General features: G+C 44.7%; 1 protein-coding gene across 5 annotated transcripts in view; it reads left to right on the forward strand.

The window, feature by feature from the left end:
* Positions 1-25,004, forward strand: part of mtmr3 (myotubularin related protein 3) — a 46,748-nt gene that overhangs the window by 10,712 nt on the left and 11,032 nt on the right. For 2 of the 5 annotated variants that reach the window (XM_074669766.1, XM_074669768.1), the window contains exons 6-18: positions 14,604-14,686; positions 15,063-15,229; positions 15,314-15,410; positions 16,817-16,930; positions 18,233-18,423; positions 18,660-18,791; positions 18,910-19,021; positions 20,181-20,376; positions 20,466-20,651; positions 20,862-21,032; positions 22,616-22,761; positions 23,187-24,717; positions 24,806-24,916. In XM_074669766.1, the coding sequence (XP_074525867.1) occupies positions 14,604-14,686; positions 15,063-15,229; positions 15,314-15,410; positions 16,817-16,930; positions 18,233-18,423; positions 18,660-18,791; positions 18,910-19,021; positions 20,181-20,376; positions 20,466-20,651; positions 20,862-21,032; positions 22,616-22,761; positions 23,187-24,717; positions 24,806-24,916 (3,237 nt within the window). Of the gene's footprint in view, positions 1-14,603; positions 14,687-15,062; positions 15,411-16,816; positions 16,931-18,232; positions 18,424-18,659; positions 18,792-18,909; positions 19,022-20,180; positions 20,377-20,465; positions 20,652-20,861; positions 21,033-22,615; positions 22,762-23,186; positions 24,718-24,805; positions 24,917-25,004 lie in introns of all 5 variants that reach the window. The other 3 variants (XM_074669764.1, XM_074669765.1, XM_074669767.1) reach the window with 2 other exon arrangements.

The following is a 25,004-nucleotide window of genomic DNA, read 5'->3' on the forward strand; positions in this document are numbered from 1 at the left end:
GTAACTCAAACAACCCTGCTTCAAACACACTGAAATATCCCCTCAAGAAAGAGACTGGCTGTTTTTGATACCATAGTGGTTTCTGTTAATTTTTGCCTTGAAAGCTCTAAATGCGTAAAGAATAGCTCCCACTGTTCTCAAATCCCCTGCTGCTGACATGTGAATGCAGAAAATTTGAACAATGATAAGTCATGAGCTCTTTTTCAATCTCCAGCCTGTTATTTCATTTTCTGAGACAGTGAAGTTCAGGAGGGAACACCACGAGCCAGGGAATGAAAACAGTTTGATTGAAGCGATAGATTATTAAATTGCGCTTCACTAGTCCTGTGTTTACCCATGACTTGGGGTTTGTCGTGATGTAAAGTATTAGATTTTCTCAGAAACAGAGAAATGTAAGGGCACCACAGAGTGTCTGTACTGTCAACCAAAGAAACAGTCACAGCAGCAGCAGGATGTGGAGTAAGGATTCTTACTGGAGCCTTAATTTCCACAACCTGATTTCTCCTAGTCTTCTCTCTGCATTTATTTATGTCTGCCTCTAAGCTTTAACTGTAAATCTCTCGATTGTTTTCTCATAGAGGCAGGATGTTATGTTGTAAGTTAACCATGCCAAACTTTTCCTCCTGCATTGCTCTGATTCACCCAAAGCCAAAAAGTGTGCAGTCATGAACAAACTCGTGCTCTGCTGATTCCTCTCCTCAGAGTGCTCCTTGTTTCCGCTGGCCGCCCGTCATCAGTTGCCAGGGAAAGCCGAACCTCAGAAAGCCTCTGGTTCTTGGCTCACACACTGCTTCCCAGGGCTCACATTAGACACAGCCCACCTTCTCCTCACACATATTTGGGGTTGATGAGGTATCTACATCACATGGCTGTGCTGTCAAAGCTCACAAATCAAGCTGGGTGGGCGTAAGGGAGCGATAGTCTCTTAAAAAGCATCCCAGGAATTTCACTGGTGGCAGGACAGGGGGATGTAGATTAGAGGGCATGAATTAAGTTGCAGCAGTGGGACGCCGGAACATCTGGAATGTGCTGTGATTGCAGCCCTGGTTAAAAAAGAATCCCATGCATCACTTTTATTATTGTTCCCTCTGTTTCTCTCTGGATAGGGTTGTTGTTGTGAGGTGTCAGTAAGTACTGAGCAGAGCTGCATGGCGTGGAGTGGTGCCTGTCTGTACTGCCTGTAGAGCCCTGCCTGTTTAACTGAAACAGTTAAAAAAGAAAGTGATCAGGAACTAACCCTCCATTGGACTTGGGGCTTCACCCTGTAATGGTTTGCGGTCATTCTGGTGTGTTTGTGCACAGCAGCTTAAGCCACACTTTGAATAAAAACCCACTGTGCTACTGAAAATGCTTTGAGCTATTTAACAGGGCCTGGTCAGAAGCATGGACAGTATTTCCCTAAAGTATTCAAATGTGTGCAATAAAGTCAAAAGCACATGACAGTTTTGTACTTTGGATGTTGTTTGCCTACAAAAGATAAAACTCTAGCTTTGAGCCAAAAAGGAAATGCAGATAAACTTTGGCTGGTCGGAACATGATAGAGTGCCCTGTTGGGAGCTGAAAAGCTCTGAAGTGTCCTCTAAGGAAGCAAAAACGTATGCTGAAGTGACTGTAAAAACATGGACCCAGTGCCCTCCTCACTGGCAAGAACGTGCTGTAAGTGCCATGTTTTTTTGACTCTGACCTTCAAAAAGTTTTCACAAACCACAGGTCAAGTCAGTCAGATAGTATCATGAGCAGCACATATAAGCCTTGTGAGGGAAAATAGGTTCTGGTACCAAAGTTACACACAGCTAAATGAGTTCATTTCTGCCGTGATCTATTAACAAAACATAAAGAAACAGAAAATTGTCCAAATGTTAAATATTGCTCTTAATAAACAGCCTAAGATACATCATATTTGAACAAAGTTAAACTGATAAGATGCTACATTTATTCAGTATAAAAAATGGCATGAATGTATTGTCACGCAAAGAATCAACAGTTTGGGCAAAATAACAGAAAATATATTATTATGTCATCAGAAAAAGAACCTAGTGGGCCAAAAAGGCAAATAAATAAAAATGTGTCCTCAATTTTTGCACCTGCAGGTCAAACAGTTCACCCCCTCTGCCCAGTATCTGTAGCAGCTAATGCTCATGCTAACGTTGGTTTAATGAACTCCTCATGGTTTTTAAACTGGGTGACGATTTGATAAAAAGACTAATTGAGTCCTGAAAGACATACCATGAATTTCACAACATATGACGGAATGTATGTAGGGTCATTTTTTGTCAAACCCTGCGTGCTTTTACTCAGCGTGAAATACTCCTAAACTCTGGAGATTTTTGGACGAACAGCTTCTCCTGCTCTGCCATTATTCCCCTGTTTCCCTCACCTGCCGGCTCAGCTTCTCCTCCACCACGCATGTTTACATGTGACACATATAGCCCCACAGCTCAGGGCCCTGTGCTACAAAGCAAGTTCAGCCTAGAGAGATAACCTTGGAGCTACCTCGCTGAACTGAGCGCGGTAGCCGGCGGTCTCGCTACACGGTTTTACGACGCTGGTTATCAACCTCATAAGTGGATCCAGCTAGGCAATAAGCACGTGCACGCGTATAAGGCAGAGCCCGCTGCATCTGACCAATCGCGAACATGGAGCAGTCTGGAGCGTCAGAGCAGGCCGGAGAGAGAAGGACCGCATACTTCACTCAGGAGGAGCAGGAGGTGATCATGAGGAAGTATGACGAGATGAAACATGTAATTAACGTTAAAAGCAGCACCGTCGCTGCTGCTGAAGCACGGAAGGAGTGCTGGCAGAAAATTGCTGACAGTCTAAATGCGTAAGTGTAGTGGTGTAGTGCAAAAAAAATCTTTTGTGCCATTATCATCCTGAAATAGCACTGTTCACCATGCACTTTTACTGTAACATACAACATACCTAATTTATTTCTTAGATGAATCTATTCATTTGTTCATTCCTATCGTGTTTACATTTTTTGTGTGACATGTAGCCCACACGAGCCCTACATGAATTCCTATCACAATTTTAATACGAGCAATAAAATATTGTCATGGAACAGAAGTGGTGGCATTGAAGATCTTACTACGGCAATGAGAGTTCTTCATTCCCTTTAACTACCTGTAGAAAGTGTCATATACGACCAACCACTCCCTGGAAAACCGGTAACTTTCATAAAGGTGGTCATCCGAAAAAGAGAGTGGGTCGGTGCGGTCCATCTAGAGTCTAAAAGTGGCATTATTCCAAAGTTATACCAATGTATGCTAACCTGCTAGCATATCAGTGCAATTTGCCATGTACACTAGCATCAAGCTAACACTATTTTGCTTTTATCGTTTTTGGTAAATAAGGAGATTTATACCATGTGGAATGTATTAAACGTTAATCTCCTGTGAGAGAGTAATGAACATTTTTCTATGTGATCACTTCTTCTTTAAAACTTCAAACTAAAATTCCTGATTCAGAGTTTTCTTGAGAAACGTCTAGCTGCTAAGCTAAGATAGCTGTGGTTGACTAGTCCATGTTAGGTCCAGCAGCTCCGGCACAGTGTAAAGAATCAAAAAGGGAATCGTTAAGCACAAAGTCTAACGATATCAATGGATTGAAACATTTCTTATTGATTCTCAACAGGAACCGATTTTCAATTCCAATCCCAATGTGTGAGTGAATGTATCCAAAAATACATGAACTGATCCACAAATGTTTGAACAGATTTGCAAACACGTGAAATACTTAAACATACCTGCACAAATCCATGAATAATGCACTCGGAGGGATTCACAAATGTTAAAAAAATAATAATAATAAAAAAAAAAATTGTCATTTGTAAACCTTGCTGCACTCAGTGTGGATTTTTGATTTTTTGTTAGTGATTATTTTCTGTACTGAACCCTGTTTAGAAATATCTACATTCAGTTTCTTTATCCATGCATTTCTAAAAACAAGAAATCCTTCTTCAACGTTGTTATCCTGATTGAAGTCAGACTCATGTGAGAAAAGCATCATAAACCACAACACATAAACACTTAAACACATAAACACATGAACACATAAACACACACATCTTTACACAAAACAATCACACCAAGATGAGAGAAAATAGAAAATACAATAGAAACAGTTCAAAGATCAACAAGTTCAAAAGCATTTGTAACTTTATGCACTCTGTAATGTTAAAAATGATATTTAGAAAGCAAAATTATTGTTTTTTTTTATTTGCACAACACATTTTACTACATTTGAAGAACATTTGAAGAACATTAAAATAGGGGAATTGTTTTTGCGCTGTCTGTGTCTCATCAAATGTTATATAAAGAAACACAGACTACACAACAACACACATGGGGTCAGTTAAAGGGGGGCAAAGAGGGGGGGGGGGGTGGGGGGGGGGGGGGGGCGTCATGAGGTCACTGGTGGTGACTGGGGGGTCTCCTGTTTCTCCTAAAAAGACCCAGGAACCTTTTCCTCAGTGACCTCTTTGGTTTTTTTGGAGCTTCGTCAGCTGCTTCTGCTTCCTGATCTATTGGCTCATCAGGGGTTTCCACAGCGTCCTCCTCTGAGGTTGTTGTTATTAGCTCCTCCCTCTCCTCCTCTTTGGCAGCAGCCAGCTGGATGTTGCTGATAGTCTCCAGGAGCGAGGTCTTCTCCTGCTGCCACTGGGCCTGTTGTTTTTCTAGGTCTTCACGAGCTTTTTTCAGAGAGGCCTTCAACTCAGAGGTCTCTATCTGCCGTGCGAGGAGCTGTGACCTGTCGATCTCTCGATGACATTTCAGGACCATCAGCTCCATTTGGGCCCCGTGCAGCTCAGACACCGTCTTGTTGGTGTCTCTGGTGTGTTTCTCCTGGAGTTTGGCTTTGTCCTCCTCCCACTGAAGTCTGGAGTTCTCCAGGTCCTCTTTGGCCTTGCAGAGATCAGTCTTCATCCTGCTAGCGTCCCTCTCTTGAACAGCCAGGATGTGGGACCTTTCCTGATCCCAGATTTTCTGGAGTCTCTCCAAGTCGTTTTGGACCTGGTTCTGGGCTGCCTGCATCTTGTTTCTCTCCTCTGTGTGTTTCTCCAGGAGATGAAACCTTTCTTTCATCCAGTCAGCCTTCATGTTGTTTGCTGCTTCCTGGGCTTGTCTCTGAGCAGCCTCCATCGTCCAGGTTGTCTCCCTCTGCTGTTCCAGGAGACGGGACCGTTCCCCCTCCCACTGCTGCCTCTGAGTCCTCAGGTCCTCTTGGGCCTGGGACAGAGAAGCTTTAAGGCTGGAGGTCTCTGTTTGCTCTGAATGACGAAGAGCTCTTTCCTCCTCCAGCTGCTGCCTCTGGGTGTTCAGCTCCTCCAGGGCCTGGTGCAGGGCAGCCTTAAACCTGCTGGTTTTTTCTTTTTCTGAATGGAGATCAGATCTTTCCTCCTCCAGCTGCTGCTTCTGAGTCTTCAGCTCCTTCAGCTCCTCCTGGGCCTGGTGCAGGGCAGCCTTCAATCTGCTGGTTTTCTCTTTTTCTGAACGCAGACGAGATCTTTCCCCCTCAAGCTGCTGCCTCTGACTCTTCAGGTTCTCCTGAGCCTGGGACAGAGAAGCTTTGAGCGTGGAGGTCTCAGTTTGGTCTGAATGATGAAGAGATCTTTCCTCCTCCAGCTGCTGTCTCTGACTCTTCAGATCCTCTTGGGCTTGGTTCAGGGCAGCCATCAACCCGCTGGATTTCTCTACCTCTGAAAGACGACTGGATCTTTCCTCCTCCAGTTGCTGTCTCTGGGTCTTCAGCTCCTCCTGGGCCTGGGACAGAGAAGCTCTGAGCTTGGAGGTCTCTTCTGTTTTCAGGACCAGGCTCTTCTCTGTGTCTTGGTGCCTCTGCTTCTCAGTCTGAAGGCTCTCTTTAACTTTCTGCAGCTCACTAGCTGCTTCCTGTGCTTTGGCCTCATGAGTTTTAATCTGATCTTTGAGCTGCTCTAACTCATGAACCAAAGTCAGTTTTTCTGCCTCAGGTTTTGAGACTTGTCCCCCTTTCCTGGCATTGCTGTGAAACTGTACCTCAGGGATCTGGATCACAGCCTGTTTGGTCTCCTGTGGCTTTGTGTAAACCTTAACCAAAGGCTTTTTAACACTGTTTTGCAGTCTAGCAGAAACCATAGCGCTGTATGAAAGTCTTGGTAAAGGAACAGGCTTGTTGTGTGTTTCTGCTGGCTCTGACTGTGCTGGTGACTGGCTCGGCTGAGGTCCAGCCTGAGGTGTAGGCTGGGGTCCAGGCTGGTCTTGGGACAGGGTCTTAGGTGGCTCTGCAGGCTGTGGTGTTTGAGGCGCTGCAGAGTCCTCTTTCCCTTTGTGGCAGCCCTCTGCATTTAGTTCCTCCTGAGTTTTCTCTGACGTCAGGAGAGGAGAGGATGCTGCTGAGTTGTCCTCCGCCTGCCTTATGTTGTTCCTCCTCTTCTTTTTCTTCCCAGCGTAATATCTTCTTATCTCCTCCTCCTCATCAACCTCAGTCGGTCCTTCTTCCGGCTGAGGGACAGGTTGGGCTTCATCAGGCTCACCTTGGGGCAGTGGCTCTGTTGACTCTGCAGCCTGTGATGTTTGAGGCGCTGCAGAGTCCCCTCTCCATTTTCTGCAGCCCTCAGCATCCAGTTCCTCCTGCGTGTAGTCTCTGAGCAGGACTGGAAAGGATGAAGCCAAATTGACCTCAGTTTGCATTTTGTTCTTCTTCTTCTTGTTGAACTTCCTGCTCTCAAAGTAGAAGTCATCCAACTCCTCCTCAACAACCTCAATAGGTCTGGCCTCATATTGAGGTGTCTGAGCCTGGGGGTAGACGGGAAGAGGTTTGTAGCTCTTATTTCTGCCTTTTCTGGCAGATTTCTTTGACTGTTGTGTGTTTTCTGACATTGTGAAAGTATTTCTTTCTGCCAGGATTCGCTCAGTGTGTCTGTGTCTTGCTCTGCTTGACTGAAGATACTGAGCTACAGGTTCTGATACACTTATACCCCTTCTACCAGGAACCTCTGTGACATCACATTCTATTGTGACATCACAGGATCAAGGGCACATGTTGTGATGTCACAATAGAATGTGATGTCACAGAGGTTCCTGGTAGAAGGGGTATAAGTGTATCAGAACCTGTAGCTCAGTATCTTCAGTCAAGCAAGCAGAGCAAGACACAGAGACACACTGAGCGAATCCTGGCAGAAAGAAATACTTTCACAATGTCAGAAAACACACAACAGTCAAAGAAATCTGCCAGAAAAGGCAGAAATAAGAGCTACAAACCTCTTCCCGTCTACCCCCAGGCTCAGACACCTCAATATGAGGCCAGACCTATTGAGGTTGTTGAGGAGGAGTTGGATGACTTCTACTTTGAGAGCAGGAAGTTCAACAAGAAGAAGAAGAACAAAATGCACACTGAGGTCAATTTGGCTTCATCCTTTCCAGTCCTGCTCAGAGACTACACGCAGGAGGAACTGGATGCTGAGGGCTGCAGAAAATGGAGAGGGGACTCTGCAGCGCCTCAAACATCACAGGCTGCAGAGTCAACAGAGCCACTGCCCCAAGGTGAGCCTGATGAAGCCCAACCTGTCCCTCAGCCGGAAGAAAGACCGACTGAGGTTGATGAGGAGGAGGAGATAAGAAGATATTACGCTGGGAAGAAAAAGAAGAGGAGGAACAACATAAGGCGGGCAGAGGACAACTCAGCAGCATCCTCTCCTCTCCTGACGTCAGAGAAAACTCAGGAGGAACTAAATGCAGAGGGCTGCCACAAAGGGAAAGAGGACTCTGCGGCGCCTCAAACACCAAAGCCTGCAGAGCCACCTAAGACCCTGTCCCAAGACCAGCCTGGACCCCAGCCTACACCTCAGGCTGGACCTCAGCCGAGCCAGTCACCAGCACAGTCAGAGCCAGCAGAAACACACAACAAGCCTGTTCCTTTACCAAGACTTTCATACAGCGCTATGGTTTCTGCTAGACTGCAAAACAGTGTTAAAAAGCCTTTGGTTAAGGTTTACACAAAGCCACAGGAGACCAAACAGGCTGTGATCCAGATCCCTGAGGTACAGTTTCACAGCAATGCCAGGAAAGGGGGACAAGTCTCAAAACCTGAGGCAGAAAAACTGACTTTGGTTCATGAGTTAGAGCAGCTCAAAGATCAGATTAAAACTCATGAGGCCAAAGCACAGGAAGCAGCTAGTGAGCTGCAGAAAGTTAAAGAGAGCCTTCAGACTGAGAAGCAGAGGCACCAAGACACAGAGAAGAGCCTGGTCCTGAAAACAGAAGAGACCTCCAAGCTCAGAGCTTCTCTGTCCCAGGCCCAGGAGGAGCTGAAGACCCAGAGACAGCAACTGGAGGAGGAAAGATCTCGTCAACCTTCAGAGCAAAAGGAGACCGCCACGCTCAAAGCTTCTCTATCCAAGGCCCAAGAGGACCTGAGGACTCAGAGGCAGCAGCTGGAGGAGGAAAGATCCAGTCGTCTTTCAGAGGTAGAGAAATCCAGCGGGTTGATGGCTGCCCTGAACCAAGCCCAAGAGGATCTGAAGAGTCAGAGACAGCAGCTGGAGGAGGAAAGATCTCTTCATCATTCAGACCAAACTGAGACCTCCACGCTCAAAGCTTCTCTGTCCCAGGCTCAGGAGAACCTGAAGAGTCAGAGGCAGCAGCTTGAGGGGGAAAGATCTCGTCTGCGTTCAGAAAAAGAGAAAACCAGCAGATTGAAGGCTGCCCTGCACCAGGCCCAGGAGGAGCTGAAGGAGCTGAAGACTCAGAAGCAGCAGCTGGAGGAGGAAAGATCTGATCTCCATTCAGAAAAAGAAAAAACCAGCAGGTTTAAGGCTGCCCTGCACCAGGCCCTGGAGGAGCTGAACACCCAGAGGCAGCAGCTGGAGGAGGAAAGAGCTCTTCGTCATTCAGAGCAAACAGAGACCTCCAGCCTTAAAGCTTCTCTGTCCCAGGCCCAAGAGGACCTGAGGACTCAGAGGCAGCAGTGGGAGGGGGAACGGTCCCGTCTCCTGGAACAGCAGAGGGAGACAACCTGGACGATGGAGGCTGCTCAGAGACAAGCCCAGGAAGCAGCAAACAACATGAAGGCTGACTGGATGAAAGAAAGGTTTCATCTCCTGGAGAAACACACAGAGGAGAGAAACAAGATGCAGGCAGCCCAGAACCAGGTCCAAAACGACTTGGAGAGACTCCAGAAAATCTGGGATCAGGAAAGGTCCCACATCCTGGCTGTTCAAGAGAGGGACGCTAGCAGGATGAAGACTGATCTCTGCAAGGCCAAAGAGGACCTGGAGAACTCCAGACTTCAGTGGGAGGAGGAAAAAGCCAAACTCCAGGAGAAACACACCAGAGACACCAACAAGACGGTGTCTGAGCTGCACGGGGCCCAAATGGAGCTGATGGTCCTGAAATGTCATCGAGAGATCGACAGGTCACAGCTCCTCGCACGGCAGATAGAGACCTCTGAGTTGAAGGCCTCTCTGAAAAAAGCTCGTGAAGACCTAGACAAACAACAGGCCCAGTGGCAGCAGGAGAAGACCTCGCTCCTGGAGACTATCAGCAACATCCAGCTGGCTGCTGCCAAAGAGGAGGAGGAAGAGGAGCTAATAACAACAACCTCAGAGGAGGACGCTGTGGAAACCCCTGATGAGCCAATAGATCAGGAAGCAGAAGCAGCTGACGAAGCTCCAAAAAAACCAAAGAGGTCACTGAGGAAAAGGTTCCTGGGTCTTTTTAGGAGAAACAGGAGACCCCTCAGTCACCACCAGTGACCTCATGACGCCCCCTTTGCCCCCCTTTAACTGACCCCCATGTGTGTTGTTGTGTAGTCTGTGTTTCTTTATATAACATTTGATGAGACACAGACAGCGCAAAAACAATCCCCCTATTATAATGTTCTTCAAATGTTCTTCAAATGTAGTAAAATGTGTTGTGCAAATAAAAAAAAAACAATAATTGTGCTTTCTAAATATCGTTTTTAACATTACAGAGTGCATAAAGTTACAAATGCTTTTGAACTTGTTGATCTTTGAGCTGTTTCTATTGTATTTTCTATTGTATCTCATCTTGGTGTGATTGTTTGGTATAAAGATGTGTGTGTTCATGTGTTTATGTGTTCATGTGTTTATGTGTTTATGTGTTTATGTGTTGTGGTTTACGATGCTTTTCCCACATGAATCTGACTTTAATCAGGATAACAACATTGAAGAAGGATTTCTTGTTTTTAGAAATGCAGGGATAAAGTAACTGAATGTAGCTTTTTCTTAACAGGGTTCAGTACAGAAATTAATCACTAACAAAAAATCAAAAATCCACACTGAGTGCAGCAAGGTTTACAAATGACAAATACTTTTTTTTTTTTCAACATTTATGAATCCTTTTGAGTGCATTATTCGTGGATTTGTGCACGCATGTGTAAGCGTGAATCAGGAATTTTAGTTTGAAGTTTTAAAGAAGAAGTGATCACACATAAAAATATTCATTACTCTCTTACAGGAGATTAACGTTTAATACATTCCACATGGTATAAATCTCCTTATTTACCAAAAACGATAAAAGCAAAATAGTGTTAGCTTGATGCTAATGTACATGGAAAATTGCACTGATATGCTAGCGGTTAGCATGTAGTGATATAACTTCGGCTTTAGAACAGAATTTAACTTACATCACAGAAACATATCACAGTAAGTCTTTGTAAGAAATACTGAAAACTCAAAAAGTCAAATACTCACAGAAAAATGAAAGAAAAGTTAGATGCGGGCCCATGGCTGGCTTCATAATTACAGCAAGGTTCCAAACAACTTTAAATAATGCTACTACCATATTGAGACTCTAGATGGCCTACTTGAGTCAATGATAAATCACAAAACAGTACATCAACGTCACATGATGTGCATTTTTTACTTATTTTTGTATATTTAGGTCCAGAGAAATCCAGATCCAGTGACCAATTTCATATTTATTCACTTATAAACTCAATTAAATGTTGTTGACCCAGAAAACCTGTAAAGCTACTTATTTGCAGAGAAAATTCAAAAGAGGAAATGATAAGGGTATTGATAAAGAATCAGATCAATAAGCATATAATTCTCTATGGAAGTCAATGAAATTGATCAGTTCACAACCGTTAAAAGCCCTTATGTTTATATTTTATATGAAAGGGGTTATACTATGGATTTTTTGTCCAAAAGGCTACCAACAAAACGAGTGACACCGACATCCAAAGGCAACCTATGGTTAACCATAGATAATTGTTTCTTAAATAACCCTCCTTCTTGAGGTAGGTTTGAGGGGAAGTCTACCAAGAGGTGTCAGGGAAGTCAGGGTCGCTGAATCTGTGAAATAACATTTAAGGAATTCATCACTTTGTCTCTCTCAACTGCTCAAATAGACCCAAAGAATCTGGTTTATGTGTGCTCAATGCCAGAGTTAAAATTTAAAGAACAACCCATCAAACATAATTAAAATTTTCAATGTTTTAAGTCACATTTTTGATACACACATGTATAAATACACAGATCAGGGAACCAACAGGTGCCTTTTTATGACACATCTGCCTTTTTCAGGAGCTGTTCTTATGCTCCACTTTTAATCCCTGCTGTTGCCACAACAAAGCAAACCAAATATTCCTTCTTCATGTTTTAACCAATTAGTTAAGAAATCCTGTCTGCAATATCAATTCTTGTTTTAATTAACAAGCATCACAAGGAAGGAAGTCTGCAGGCTTTTACTTCTTAATACATTTACGTCAAACCTTTATGATAAAAGTCATTGAGCTGCAAGTTTCAAACTGCAATATATACTCATATTTCCTGGAAATCCTTCAATCTGTTTGTAAACCAAAGCTCCGGGAAGGGGGTTTGTTGAACAGGGAGCCTGAATGAGACAGCAGCTAAGGGGCTATTTACACAGCAATGGTTTTAGGATGAAATGCAAAGGTTTTGTTGCGTTTTGGCCTCTTCTTTACACAGAAACAGCGTTCTAGTCGACCTAAAACAGAAACTTTAAAAAATGGCCTCCAGAGGGAAATTTTTCTGAAACGCCGGGACCACTGTTGCCGTGTAAACAGTCAGCTGGAATTTTCAGTGGAAACACTTAATGTGTTTCCATTACACCCAGAATTGTGCAAAACTGTAATATCGTAGTGAAAAATGGAAACAGAAACACCAAAATTTTGAAAAACCTTTCAAATTTTGATCAAATGTTTTTACGCTCTAATGAGGTGGCTTTCAGAAGTTTGGATATTGAATAGTTTGTATATTCTCTTTTATCAGCTTCTAACTGTACAGTCTATGGTCTTGAAGACATCTACAGCGAGAATGTCAAACCTAGGAAGGTTTGACCTGTCAGACAGCGGCACCTGTTTAATAGCAGATGTCACTCTGGTCTGAACTTTAGCGTCTTTTTCCACAACGGCCAACATGCAGTCTTTCACCGTTTCCCAGTCTGTGGATGGCTTTTTCTTCTTTGCCAGTATCCCCACCACACAAAGGGAAGCTGCTGCGGTCATCACCTGAGCTGTGCAAGTCTGGTTGTAAGACACAGTCAAACTCTGAATTTTAGCTGCCCTCTCATGAGGTCCCTCAGGATAGTTGTTTCCAAACTAGAGATGTAACGGTACACACAACTCACGATTCAATACGATTTCCAATACTGGGTTCACCATGCGATTTTCTCAGGTTTTTTTAACAGACAAAAAAAAAAATCACAGCTTAAAACTTTTATTAATTAAATTTTTTTTCACACAAACATAATGTAGCACTATCTAATGCCACCATTTATCTGGACTTAAAAATGACTTTAAATTTATAAGACTCGATGAAGAATATTTAAGTAAAATACATTTCTACACTGAAATCAAACACTGGAATATAACATTTATACAGTCATAGTTACTTTTATTTGTGAACGTAAAGAGTGAATTAAAAGAGGATAAATGGTAAAGAGTTGAATATGTGTACACCCTGGCCACCCTTACACTGCTCTCATAGTGCCACCCCAGTCTGAAAGTCTGGACACGTCCCTGCACAAGGGCACATTCTGAAAGCTAACAGGCAGAAAACCAGAGCTGGAGGAAAACTCCTCTTTAGATTTTTAAAGAATGAGAGCAAGGATAGCCAAACCAGTACTCCAGTCTCAGAGGGACAGCAGAAAAGTGACTCCTGAAGAAGCAGAGGATTAATGATCAGCTGGTCGTGAGTGAATAAACAGCTCGATCACAGCTCCGATCATCGTTCAGGTCTCCACAAACTGATCAGGATGAAGTTAAAAGTTAATATAAACCACACAGAGTGACAGGGGGCTCTTCTGCTTGTGCTGACTCAATGGATTTTCTTCAGTAACTGTGTCTTATGTGCGTGCATTGGGGCTGAACTCCACTGTGCACGATGAAGAAATCTGAGTATTGTAAACAAGCTCTGTCTCTTATTGGATTAGATCACGATGTAATCCTTCCATGCGTGTACAAGATCCCTGTACAATATAATTTAGATTTGAAACATCTGGGCAAAGAAGATCATAATTCTGAAGGCAAGCGGCCTTTATTTGGGCTTATACCGTGGTCTGGGTGAATACTCGATCCTGATTGGCTGCAAGGTGTCCGTTAAAAGGTGATAATGGACACCTAGAACAGAAGTTCCGGTCAAATAGCCCGATGGTTCTAAATTACTGCGCTGGATCAAACAGCAGTTGGTGACCGTGGTGACGGAAACTTAACATCGCTGATGATCAGAGTGAATGGTGGATATTTAAATAAACAATTTAGGATAAACTTACTTTCTTGATAGCACATTTAATGGTCATAGTGAATGGTGGACAATGTTTCTTGCAATAAAAACGATTTAGTGAACTATCTGTTGACTTTGATTCTTTAAAAAAAAAAAAAAATCACATCATTCTCTGGATACACAAACGATAAAAGGTGCACTTGCCCTCTGAAATCACACTTTTTTCAGGTAACATCAAGCAATAATCTCACTTCCCTCCACTGATGAGGCCTAATACAACAACTGCGGCCGACCGAGCTGCAGGTTCTGTGGCCAGAGGAGGTTACCTTAGCAACGACTCACAATGAGTGACATTAAATAGTCCGCTTAGCCGCTTCTTGTTTAAAACGAATGATTTTAACGGTCTAAAAACAATATTAACATGTTAATTATTGATTAAACATGTATTTCTTTCACAAGTGACCATGTTATAATTAATGGACGACACGGAAGCAACCGCCTCCGCGTCGTCCATTGATTTCTGATAATGGACACCTCGTCGGGCATTATCCCTTACATGATGGTGCTCCATGATCATTTACACATCGCTGAAACCGTGGATTAGTTGCTTGAGCTGATTCAGAATTAAAAAGTTTCTGCACACGCATGCAACAATCTCAGAAAAACAAATCATGGTTGAATTATCACTGCATATATTTCTCCAGAGCTAACTTATGTGTGTTTGGACTGCAATGGTGCAATGGAAAACCTTAACCAGCAGACTTCTGAAGCTGGAAATCCAGATGTTTCAGTAGAGATTAAAGCATGATCCACAGTCTTATAACACTACTCATGCTGACTGCACATTTCTGATTGGTGCATTTCTATCAGTGTTTAAAAGAGTGTGAAGTTGATGTTCAGTCTCCCTCTTCTACAGGTTCCTCTTCAGCTCATTGAATGTGCAGAGTGTCGAGACATGTTCCAGCTGCACGTCACCTGTAAGGACTGCAAAGTCATCAGGTAAGATATTTATACTCTCCTCATCTTTCAGATGGTGTTGGAGCTCACAGCAAACATGACAGAGCTGGTTAAAACAAATCATTTTACTTTACTTTGAATTACAAAAGGGAGTCTGATTGTTTGTCAAATGCCAATCCCATCCCTGAATGACACCCTCAAGTTTTACAACCTGCAATGAAAAGCCTGTTTGATGTCTCTGTGATATGAGAAATGGAGCTGTACACAAACGATAGTTGAAACGTCCATCAGGATGTTCTGTGTGTTTCTCTGTGCTTACATGCTGTGTTTTAATCAGTCTTTCCTGTTTACATGTATCTTAATATTGAACGTTTGTAGTGAGCCAGTGGTGTAATATAATGACTGTCTGTGTTCCCAGGTGTCAGTTCTCCACGTTCGAGCAGTGTCAGGAATGGCTGAAGCGCCTGAACTCCGTAGTGCGCCCCCCGTCTCGTCTGGAGGACCTCTTCTCCTTTGCCTTCCACGCCTGGTGCATGGATGTGTACGCTGGAGAGAAGGAGCAGCACGGAGAGCTGTGCAGACCAGGTAACCCACCACCTCCTGCATGTGTTCACCAGCTGAGCATGCATCCAGCTCTCGGCTCATCAGACACCTTTCCTCTGTCTGCAGGGGAACACGTGACATCCTGGTTCAAAAACGAGGTGGAGAGGATGGGCTTTGACACTCAGAACGCCTGGAGGATATCTGACATCAACAGCAAATTCAGGTAATGAAGGCTCTCGCTGCCGAAGGTTCCCGCTGCGGTTTTCTCTCTCAAAAAAATAGATTAGTTTCATGCTGGAGTTGAACTGAAGTGTTTCCGTTTGTGTGTGTTAGTAAGTGCTGTGTTGTGTTTCTGTACTCACTGATATGATGAAGAGCTGAGCCCAGGATAAGATGTGTATGGATGGAGACTTTCAGGGCAGAGTGAAAAGCTGATTTATCAGTTTGTTACAGTTTATTTTTTCCCAATTTGATACAGATTCAAACAATGCTTGGATCGATTATTTCCACCTACGGGGGCTCTGAAGGTGGTGCCGTACTGTGATTCAAGCTGTGCTGAGGTCCCTCTTGATTTAATTGAGACAGCTAAGCATTGACACAGCACCAACGAACAATAAACGCTGATGTTTGGACGCAATTTACGGAATTTTAGCGACCTGAACAAGAACTTTTGTCCTGGGAACAAAACAAAATCTATTTAATGTAAACAGTGTGGGAACCTTTAAGTAGAGATGGGTACCTAATTGTGTACTTTTATAAGTACCAACAAAATTCTGTCTGCAGTAACGAGTACAGATTTGTGTATAATCAAGCAGTACCATGTTTGTGGACCTTAACTAGGCATGGACTGATTATCGACCGGGCCAGTTATTGAGGCCAATATTTGGCATTTTGGGGCATATCTTTATCAGCCTTTTTTTTATGTGACGGCCGATAATAAACCCATTCCAAACTGCGTTGTTGCGGCTCTGATGCAGCTGCTTCACTGTCTGCAGTCACTTCTCAGTCCCCAGCACTGTCCCACCCACAGTACCATCTGATTGGTTACAAGCAGAGCCATGGCTCGGGTAACAGCCGATCAGCAGTGAAAGCTGTGTGCTATTTATTTTTTTCTAAGTTTTCATTTAACTTAATAAAACATGCTGCTAAGTCTGGGAGCTGTTTAACAAACTCAGGCTTAAAGGCATTTGATTGAAGTGAAGTGTTGGAGTTTGTATTGTTCAAAATTTTGACACCAATATTTTCACTTTGACTGCAAATTAATATCAGCTTCAAATATCAGTTATTGGCCTCCTTGACTACAAATAATCAGTATCTGTATCGGCCCCAAAGAATCCATATCAGTCCATCTCTAACCTAAACACATCCTTATGACTGTGAGGGAGTGGAAGAGTCAATTCTTTTAGAGTCCATACTGTATGTTTTATTATTTTATCTTTAATAGCAGAAGTTACTGTGCTGAATGATTTGGGTATTTCTGTCTTGTGTTTACTCTATCGACCCAGAGAAACAAAGTGGAATTAATTTGCAGGCTCCTTGTTTAGCCATTATAACTAACCCAGATTCCTCCTGCTGCTTTGTCTCCTTGTTTAACTTCACTCTGTCTCTCTGCACCCCTCCCTGGTCCAGGCTTTGTCCCAGCTATCCTCAGCAGCTCCTGGTGCCAGCCTGGATCACTGACAAGGAGCTGGAAAATGTGGCAGCCTTCCGCTCGTGGAAGAGGATTCCCTCTGTGGTTTACAGGTTGGTGTGTTTGTTTGTTTGTCGGCTGAGACATCAGTGTCTGTCAGTGATGGGGCTTGGATCACCTCAGCAGTCTTTGTAAAAGGGAGAAAAAAGCAACAACGTAGCTCTGTTTAAAGGGGCTGTGAGGAGTCTGAAAGTGATCTTGAAAAAGTCTCCCTTCTAGATATATGGCTGATCATAATCTACACTTTGAAATGAGATTTTCAGCCCCAATATTGCTGGTTGTTTTAAAATGCTACTTCTTAGCTCCCGGGACGGGCTGACCAGGTCCAGTTTCGTCAGCCGGCATGTCTAAGTCTCTATGAAAACACCACACCGGCTGACAAATTTTAGTAGTGAAAAGAGATAAAACACAGAGATCTGTGTTTTTCTCTGCTGGAAACAATTTCTGTGACTAATTTTATAGTGATGGCGGACACTGGAGCCTAACTGTCAGGCAGAAAAAGGACAGAAGAGTAGAAGAAAGATAAACAGGAGAGAGATACAGCTCGAGCTAAAGGCTAACACAGGAGCTAAACTGTTTGTGATAATGTTAATACAACCCACAGTCAGCAGTTATTCTGCAGTGCTCTGTTCAAACTTGAGAGTCTATCAATAAATGAAGAGTGAGGTTACGTTAGCTCTGATTGGTAGATGACTGGCAGGACATAACCAGGATTTACTAACGTTACACAGACATGTCTTAGAGCACTGGGCTGTCAGCTGCGCTAAATATAAACGGCTACTAAACTACTTAGAAACAGACAGTGTTTACCTGTTGTCACGTTAGCCTACAGATACATCGTAGCACCGGGCTAACATGTAGCCGGCTGCTACAACGTTTGCTTGATGTCACGTTTCAAACCGTAGTGCTTTGTAACTTTACTGATAAATACCTTACCCTGGCGTGTTGTATCCAGTAAAAAGTTGACTTGAACAAAGACAATTTGCTTCAATCTGATCTCCATTTAATTACAAATAAACACACGCCTCACTAAAAGTAATTTACACCAGTGTGCGGAGACTCCGGGCCAGAAGGTGGCAAGGGAGAGCAATTAAAACAGATCCTCCTCACAGCATCTTTAAAGTATGAAGAAAATCAAGAATCCAAAAACATTTGTGTATTGATGAATGATGTTAAATATATTTGGAAAAGAAAAAAAAGCAGTGAAGTCCTTAGGTAAAACCTACTGTTCTGCAACATATGCAAATATATAATGGATTGTTAATCTGTTTTTTTTTTCAGGATGAATAAAAGAGAGTCAAACGGAAATACTTTGTTTTTAAGCTGATCTAACATCCTCTATCTGACTCCTACAGGCACCAGACCACTGGGGCTGTAATCGCCCGCTGCGGCCAGCCAGAGGTCAGCTGGTGGGGCTGGAGGAACGCCGACGACGAACACCTGGTGCAGTCCATTGCCAAGGCCTGCGCGGTAGACAGCAGCTCCCGTAAGCACCTTTCTAATGGAGGCTACACTAACGGCTCTGACCTGCCTGACACTGACTTTGGTAAGAGTTCACACTAAGTAGCAGTCACTGACTGACATACTGTACATACCTACACACATGCACACAGCTCAGGGTGAATACACACTCACAGCCACAGTCTTATCTGCATGAATAGTGTCTGATCAGGTCAGGGCTTGTCTGAAGCAGCAGGCGCACAAACTTTAACGTCTCCAAGCTTTTCATGGTGGATTGTTCAGTTGTGGTTAAAACAGAAAATTATGCTCTGTGTTTATCAGAATCCTCCATGACAAACAGCTCAGAGGTGGAGACACTGGCTATCCAGCCCCATAAGTTACTGATTTTGGATGCACGATCCTATGCTGCTGCTGTAGCCAACAGGGCCAAAGGGGGAGGCTGCGAATGCCCAGGTAGGTCTTCTCAGATCTGGATCAGGTCAACATTTGGGACGGCTCAGGAAATGTAAGATGTGGTTGTTGTGCTCTTTGTGTTTTCTGTTGTCTCTAACATCATGTCCTCATGTTTCAGAGTATTATCCCAACTGTGAGGTGGTGTTTATGGGCATGGCTAACATCCACTCCATCCGCAAGAGTTTCCAGTCTCTGCGGTTCCTCTGCACCCAGATGCCCGACCCAGCCAAGTAGGTTTCTTTGTAACGTCTGGAGCAATACCACAGTTTTCTTCTGGTGCAACTCTAACCCTCTTTAGACAGTTGTGGAACCAAAGGCTGTGAAGCTTTGCGTTAGTAACTGTGGGTAGTGTAGGTTTGGCCTTTGGATTTACATCTGTGTCTGATTTTGAAACCCTGGCCAAACCCCAAAGTTAGTGATCTCTTTCCATCTGGATCCTGGACTAAATGCCATCATGATGTGTCCCTGAGTCACATGTCGAGGAAAGACGAAAGAAACTTTTAAAAATCCCTCTGAACGTAGATCCCAGCTTACCCTGTGTAACCAGATCACACAGTCAACACCTGTAGAACTTTGTATTTTGGACAAAGGTTTGCCTAAGCTCTACATTAGGGCTGAAACGATTACTCGAGTAATTCGAGTAACTCGATTACAAAAAATCGAGGAATTTCCTGCACCTCAAGGAATCGTTAAACTTTTAAAGATTAAAGAGTGGTAATTCGCCCGAACTTTTGATGTATCGCATAGAGCTGACGCTATATTTAGTGATTTTTTAGACCCCACAATAATACATTGTTGACCCTGAAAATACACAACCAATTTTATACATGTGTTTAAATTATATTCAATGAAAAATAAAAAATACTGTATAGAAGCACACATTACAATAGAATGTAACACAGTACGCTTATTGCAAAGGTGGTGGAGAAAGGCTAAACTGAATAACTGAATCTTATTTGCTGATTTTTGCCCTTATTGCCACTCTTTCCTCACTTTTATCTGCAGGTCTTTGATGAAAACCTGTCTTGAGAGCTCTGCTTCATCCTCCCTCTGAGTGTTCATAAAATGAGTAGGACAGTGTTATTAGAGAGTGCCCAGTTGCAACGTTTTTTTTACAACACTGATGCTTCCTCTGTGAGCTAACTGCTTAAAGTAATGCAGGGCGGGTGTTGCAGCGTACACTGTGGCGTTTACTGCACCAGCAGTGGGGTATTTGAATCTGCCTCTCAACTCAAAGAAAGAATTGTCAGAGAGACAGCTCATACCTCAAAAAACTCACTGTGGGGACAAAACACTTTTGCATAATTCAAAATGATAACAGAGACTTTAACCTGATAAACTCATTGACTCCTCCTCCTCTGTTTTTGCTCTGTTCCCACGTGTTTACAGCTGGCTCTCTGCTTTGGAGAGCACCAAGTGGCTGCAGCATCTGTCTCTGCTGCTGAAGGCGGCGCTGCTGGTGGTGAACGCCGTGGACAGAGACCACAGACCTGTCCTGGTGCACTGCTCTGATGGTTGGGACCGCACGCCTCAGATCGTTGCTCTATCCAAGCTGCTGCTGGACCCGTACTACCGCACTATTGAGGTACAGAGGAGCTTTGGCTCAATCTCTGGTTTGTTTGTAAATGTTGTTTGGCATGTAGACATATCTGGACCATATCTGTCTCTTTGCAGGGCTTCCAGGTTTTGGTGGAGACAGAGTGGCTGGACTTTGGCCACAAATTTGCAGACCGATGCGGTCATGGGGAAAACTCTGAGGACCTGAATGAACGCTGCCCGGTCTTCCTGCAGTGGTTGGACTGCGTTCACCAGCTGCAGAGGCAGTTCCCCTGCTCCTTTGAGTTCAACGAGGCCTTCCTGGTGCGTTGATCAGGTTTATTAGTGAGAGTTTAATGGGGTTGTGGTCTCATCAGGAGGCTTCATGTGATTCAGAGAGCAGCTCTCACACATCCTCATTCTGTCTCTGAGCATCAAACTCCTGTAATCATCACCAGTTTGCTGTTTTATCTCTTCTCCGTCGTCCCTGTGCTGACTAAACCAGCCCTTGCATGTTTTTGTTTGCACCTACAGGTGAAACTTGTGCAGCACACCTACTCCTGTCTCTTCGGCACCTTCCTGTGTAACAGTGGAAAGGAAAGGGAGGACCGCCATGTTCAGGAGAGAACCTGCTCTGTCTGGTCCCTGCTGAGACCGGCCAACCGCACGCTGAAGAACATGCTGTACTCCTCACACTCCGAGACTGTAAGTCCTCTGTTTGCTGCTCTGTTGAGTTTGAAGTCCTTCAGGGAGCAGTTCTCTTTCTCACGGGGGTGTTTAATTATTTTAAAATTGTCTTCATAACTCTCTGGTTATTTAAAAAAGTAAACAACCTCAAGATTTAAAGCAAGTTGGAAAGGGTTGTGGGGATTTGAAAAATGGCTGTGGCTTCTTCTTCTGGGAACCACCGCAGAGCTGAGGGTCAGGCTAAGTTGAGAAAGTCAGCAAGGGTTTTTGAACTGAAAAATAGAATCGTTTCTAAACATAAAACTACAAAGAGATCAATAATTTTTAACCATGAACTTCTTTAAAGATGCTAAGAGAAGGATCTGTTTTACTTGAACTGCCTCGCCACCTTCTGGCCTGAGTCTCACACACACTGTCGTAAACATGTGACTTTTAATCAGGCACGTGTTTGTTTTGGAACAGATTTTCTTTGATAATGACAACATTTTACCAGATACAATGCGAGGAAGTCAAGTGTTTATAAGTACAGTCACGTGGCACTGTTGTGTAAAATGTGACAACAAGCTAACTTTGTAAATTTTCGGTAGCTGGCTATATGTAGTGCTATCGGCAGCCCGGTGCTACGATGTATCTGTAGGCAAACGTGACAACAAGCAAACGCTGTCAGCTCGCACAATAGTTAAGTAGTTGTTTATATTTAGCGCTGACAGCCCAGTGCTCTAAGACATTTCTGTAACATGTAACGTTAGTAAATCCTGGTTATGTCCTGCCAGTCATCTACCAAGCAGAGATAACGTAACCTCACTCTTCATTTATTGATAGACTCTCAAGTTTGAACAGACCACTGCAGAATAACTGCTGACTGTGGGTTGGATGGACATTATCACAAACAGTTTAGCCCCTGTGTTATAGAATGATTTAGCACAAGCTAAAAGCTAATTAGCCTCTAGCTCGTGCTCTATTTCTCTCCTGTTTGTCTTTCTTCTGCTCTTCTGTCCTTTTTCTGTCTGACAGTTAGGCTCCTGTGTCCACCATCACTATAAAATTAATCACAGAAATCATTTTTAGCAGAGTAAAACACAGATCTCTCTTCTCACTACTAAACTTGATCAGCCAGCGTGATGTTGTCTTGGAGACTTGGACCTGTTGTACATCAATCTGGTCCTGCTCGGAAAGCTGCTATGAGTTAGCATTTTGAAATAACCTGTAACCGACTGGTGCTGATGATCTCATTTTAAAGTGTGGATTACAATCTGGCATATATCTAGAAAGGAGACTTTTTGAAGATCACTTAGAAACTTCTCACAGGGACTTGAATGATCCCTGTAAAGAAAACCATTTGACAGCGCCTGACAAAACCACGGGTCAAAGATGTTTTGGTTTGGTGCAGAAGCAATCTGAAAGAGTACAGCACAGACCTAAAGTAAAGTAAAAACACCGTCCCCACAAGACACATGGTGTATCATACTTGAGTGTCCACATACCAAAGCAATGATTTATTTATTATTTTATAAGAATGACTTCAGGGGTAGTTTTCCTCTCTGGTTATGTCTTATTGTTGTCCGATGACGCTCTCAGTGACGTTGCAGCTCTTGTTTCAGGTTCTCCACCCCGTATGTCATGTGCGCAACCTGATGCTGTGGACAGCAGTCTACCTGCCCAGCTCCTCTCCAACCACCCCCTCAGATGACTCCTGCGCCCCCTACCCTGTGCCTGGATGCAATCCGGAGGACACGCCGCTGGCCAGGTGAGCCTGGCGTGCTGGAACCTGACCCCCTTCTCTTCTGCACTCATGTAAGATCAAGGACTCCCACAGTCGGAGGAGCTTGACTTTTGATCTCCACTGCTTAAGAAACCTCCTCTGCTCAGGCTGTAACTGCCACAGTCTGCTCTGTCCTCTGCTCAGCTTCACGTCAGAAGAGCAACAGGACGTTTCATTTTCATGAAACACAGCGCTCATGACAGCGAGTTTAATTTACAGAGAACAAGTCTGAGTGTATTTCTTTCAGTTTGAGTGAGCTGCACTTCTCTTCTTTTGTTTTGGATGACATAATATTGAAATCAGTGTTTTGACAAGCAGCTGCAGGTTGATTCACAGAACGTCAAACATGAGGACTTGTTATGTAAGAGAATCTGTTTCCAGTGTATAATTCTCTTCTTGTTTCCCTTCAGATGTACAAAGACTCGATCCTTTGACAACTTGCCAAGCGCATGTGAGCTGGGGAGCTCTCTGGCTCCCAACCGCCGCTCCAGTGACCCGAGCCTCAATGAGAAATGGCAGGACCACCGGCGCTCTCTGGAACTCAACATGGCAGTGGGGCCTGAGGGAGGAGGGAGCCCAGATCAGGAGGTGCTGCCTAACGGAGTGGGGCCCTGCCTAGAGGGAGGGGACTCTGAGCTGGATGAGAGCCCTCAGCCCAGGGTCGCACGTTCAGACCTGGGAGCCTCCGGGAGCCCAGCAGAGACCGTGGAGGAGGCAGAAGAGGCGGGGCTTTCTGTGGTGGTGGGTGTGGCCGAGGGTCAGATGGAGAACATCCTCCAGGAGGCTACTAAAGAGGACGCTGGAGCAGAAGTTCAGGTGGAGGAGAGTTCAGTGTCCACACATGTTGTTAACACTGATGACACAGAGCTGGGGAAAGAAGCACAAGCTGAGGAGGAAGAGGAGGAGGAGGAGGAGGACATGCACGCTAAGGTCAATGGCACTGAGATTCAGACACAAGCTTTGTCAAATGGACACCATCCAGAAAATGGTGAAATAGAGGCTGAGGAGGACGTGCCTCCACTTCCAGCTGCACAGGAGGCAGAGGAGCTGGATCAACAGGCTGCTGAGGTCACTCCTTCAGGAGGTGACGTGGTGGAGCAGGATACAGAGGAGTCCTCTGAACAAGGGGAGCCTTCACATCCACCCAGTGAGCCGGATCAGCCTGCGGCTCACAGAACTTTAACAAATGGCTTCTCAGACAGGTCACCTGAAGAGCCAGGTGTGGAGGAGCCCTGCCCTCACGCTGAATCCGATCAGGCCAACGTGGGGCAGGCTGAGCAGGTAGATAAACGAGCCTCCCTGATGGAAAGCTCCACAGAGACTCTAACTGAAGAGGCCTGCAGCAGGCTGGAGCCTCCAGCACATTCCCCTGTTTGTCCCAGTCGTCAGCCCTGCAGCGAAGGCAGGAGCAACCCTCCCTGCTCCAGGAAGGAGAAGGGGCTGGAGACAGGTGAGCATGGCTTTTACAGGACTTTAAATGGGGGCAGCAAGCGCCCCTCTGTCAGTGCCTTTCAGTCTTTCAGCGGCGACCTCAGCAGGGATGGGGTTTGTAACGGCGACAACTCAGAGGGGGAGCCCTGCACAGGACTTCACTGTGCTAAAGGAAACGCAGACAAGGCCCCTTTGAGTAGACAGGTGTCCTTAGCAAGCTGCAACTCCCTGATCCTCCATCCCAGAGGAAGCTGCTCGCAGCACCGCTGGTGCCACGCCCTGCTCGGCAGGGCAGCCAACAGCCCGGAGCAGCCGTCCAGAAGCCATCTGGATGATGATGGACTAACGCTTCACACGGATGCCATCCAGCAGAGACTGAGGCAGATCGAGGCGGGGCATCAGATGGAGGTGGAGACTCTGAAGAAACAGGTACAAGAGCTGTGGTGCCGTCTGGAGAATCAGCAGCACGCCGGCTCCCACAGGATCAACGGAGACCTGGGAGATGAAGTGGTAAGACGTTAGAGCAGTAAGCTGTTCAGTTCATCTGCACTCCCTCTTCATGTGTGTGTGATCCCTTCTCCTGTCCCCCTTCATGCAGACCTCAATGACAGACTCTGAGTACAACCTGGACCCCAACTGTTTATCACGCTGTAGCACAGAGTTTTTCTCTGAGGCCAGCTGGGAGCAGGTGGACAAGCAGGACACTGAGGTGAGCAGGCAGACTCAGGTATAAAGACACTGACAGATCAACACAACACTTCTAAACTTTGTTTGAAGATTTAAGACCTGTTCAGAGG

This window comes from Halichoeres trimaculatus, unplaced genomic scaffold (assembly GCF_033239565.1).
Source record: "Halichoeres trimaculatus isolate MK-OKI-2021-1 unplaced genomic scaffold, fHalTri1.1 fHalTri1_scaffold_5, whole genome shotgun sequence".
In the NCBI taxonomy this organism is placed as follows: domain Eukaryota; kingdom Metazoa; phylum Chordata; class Actinopteri; order Labriformes; family Labridae; genus Halichoeres; species Halichoeres trimaculatus.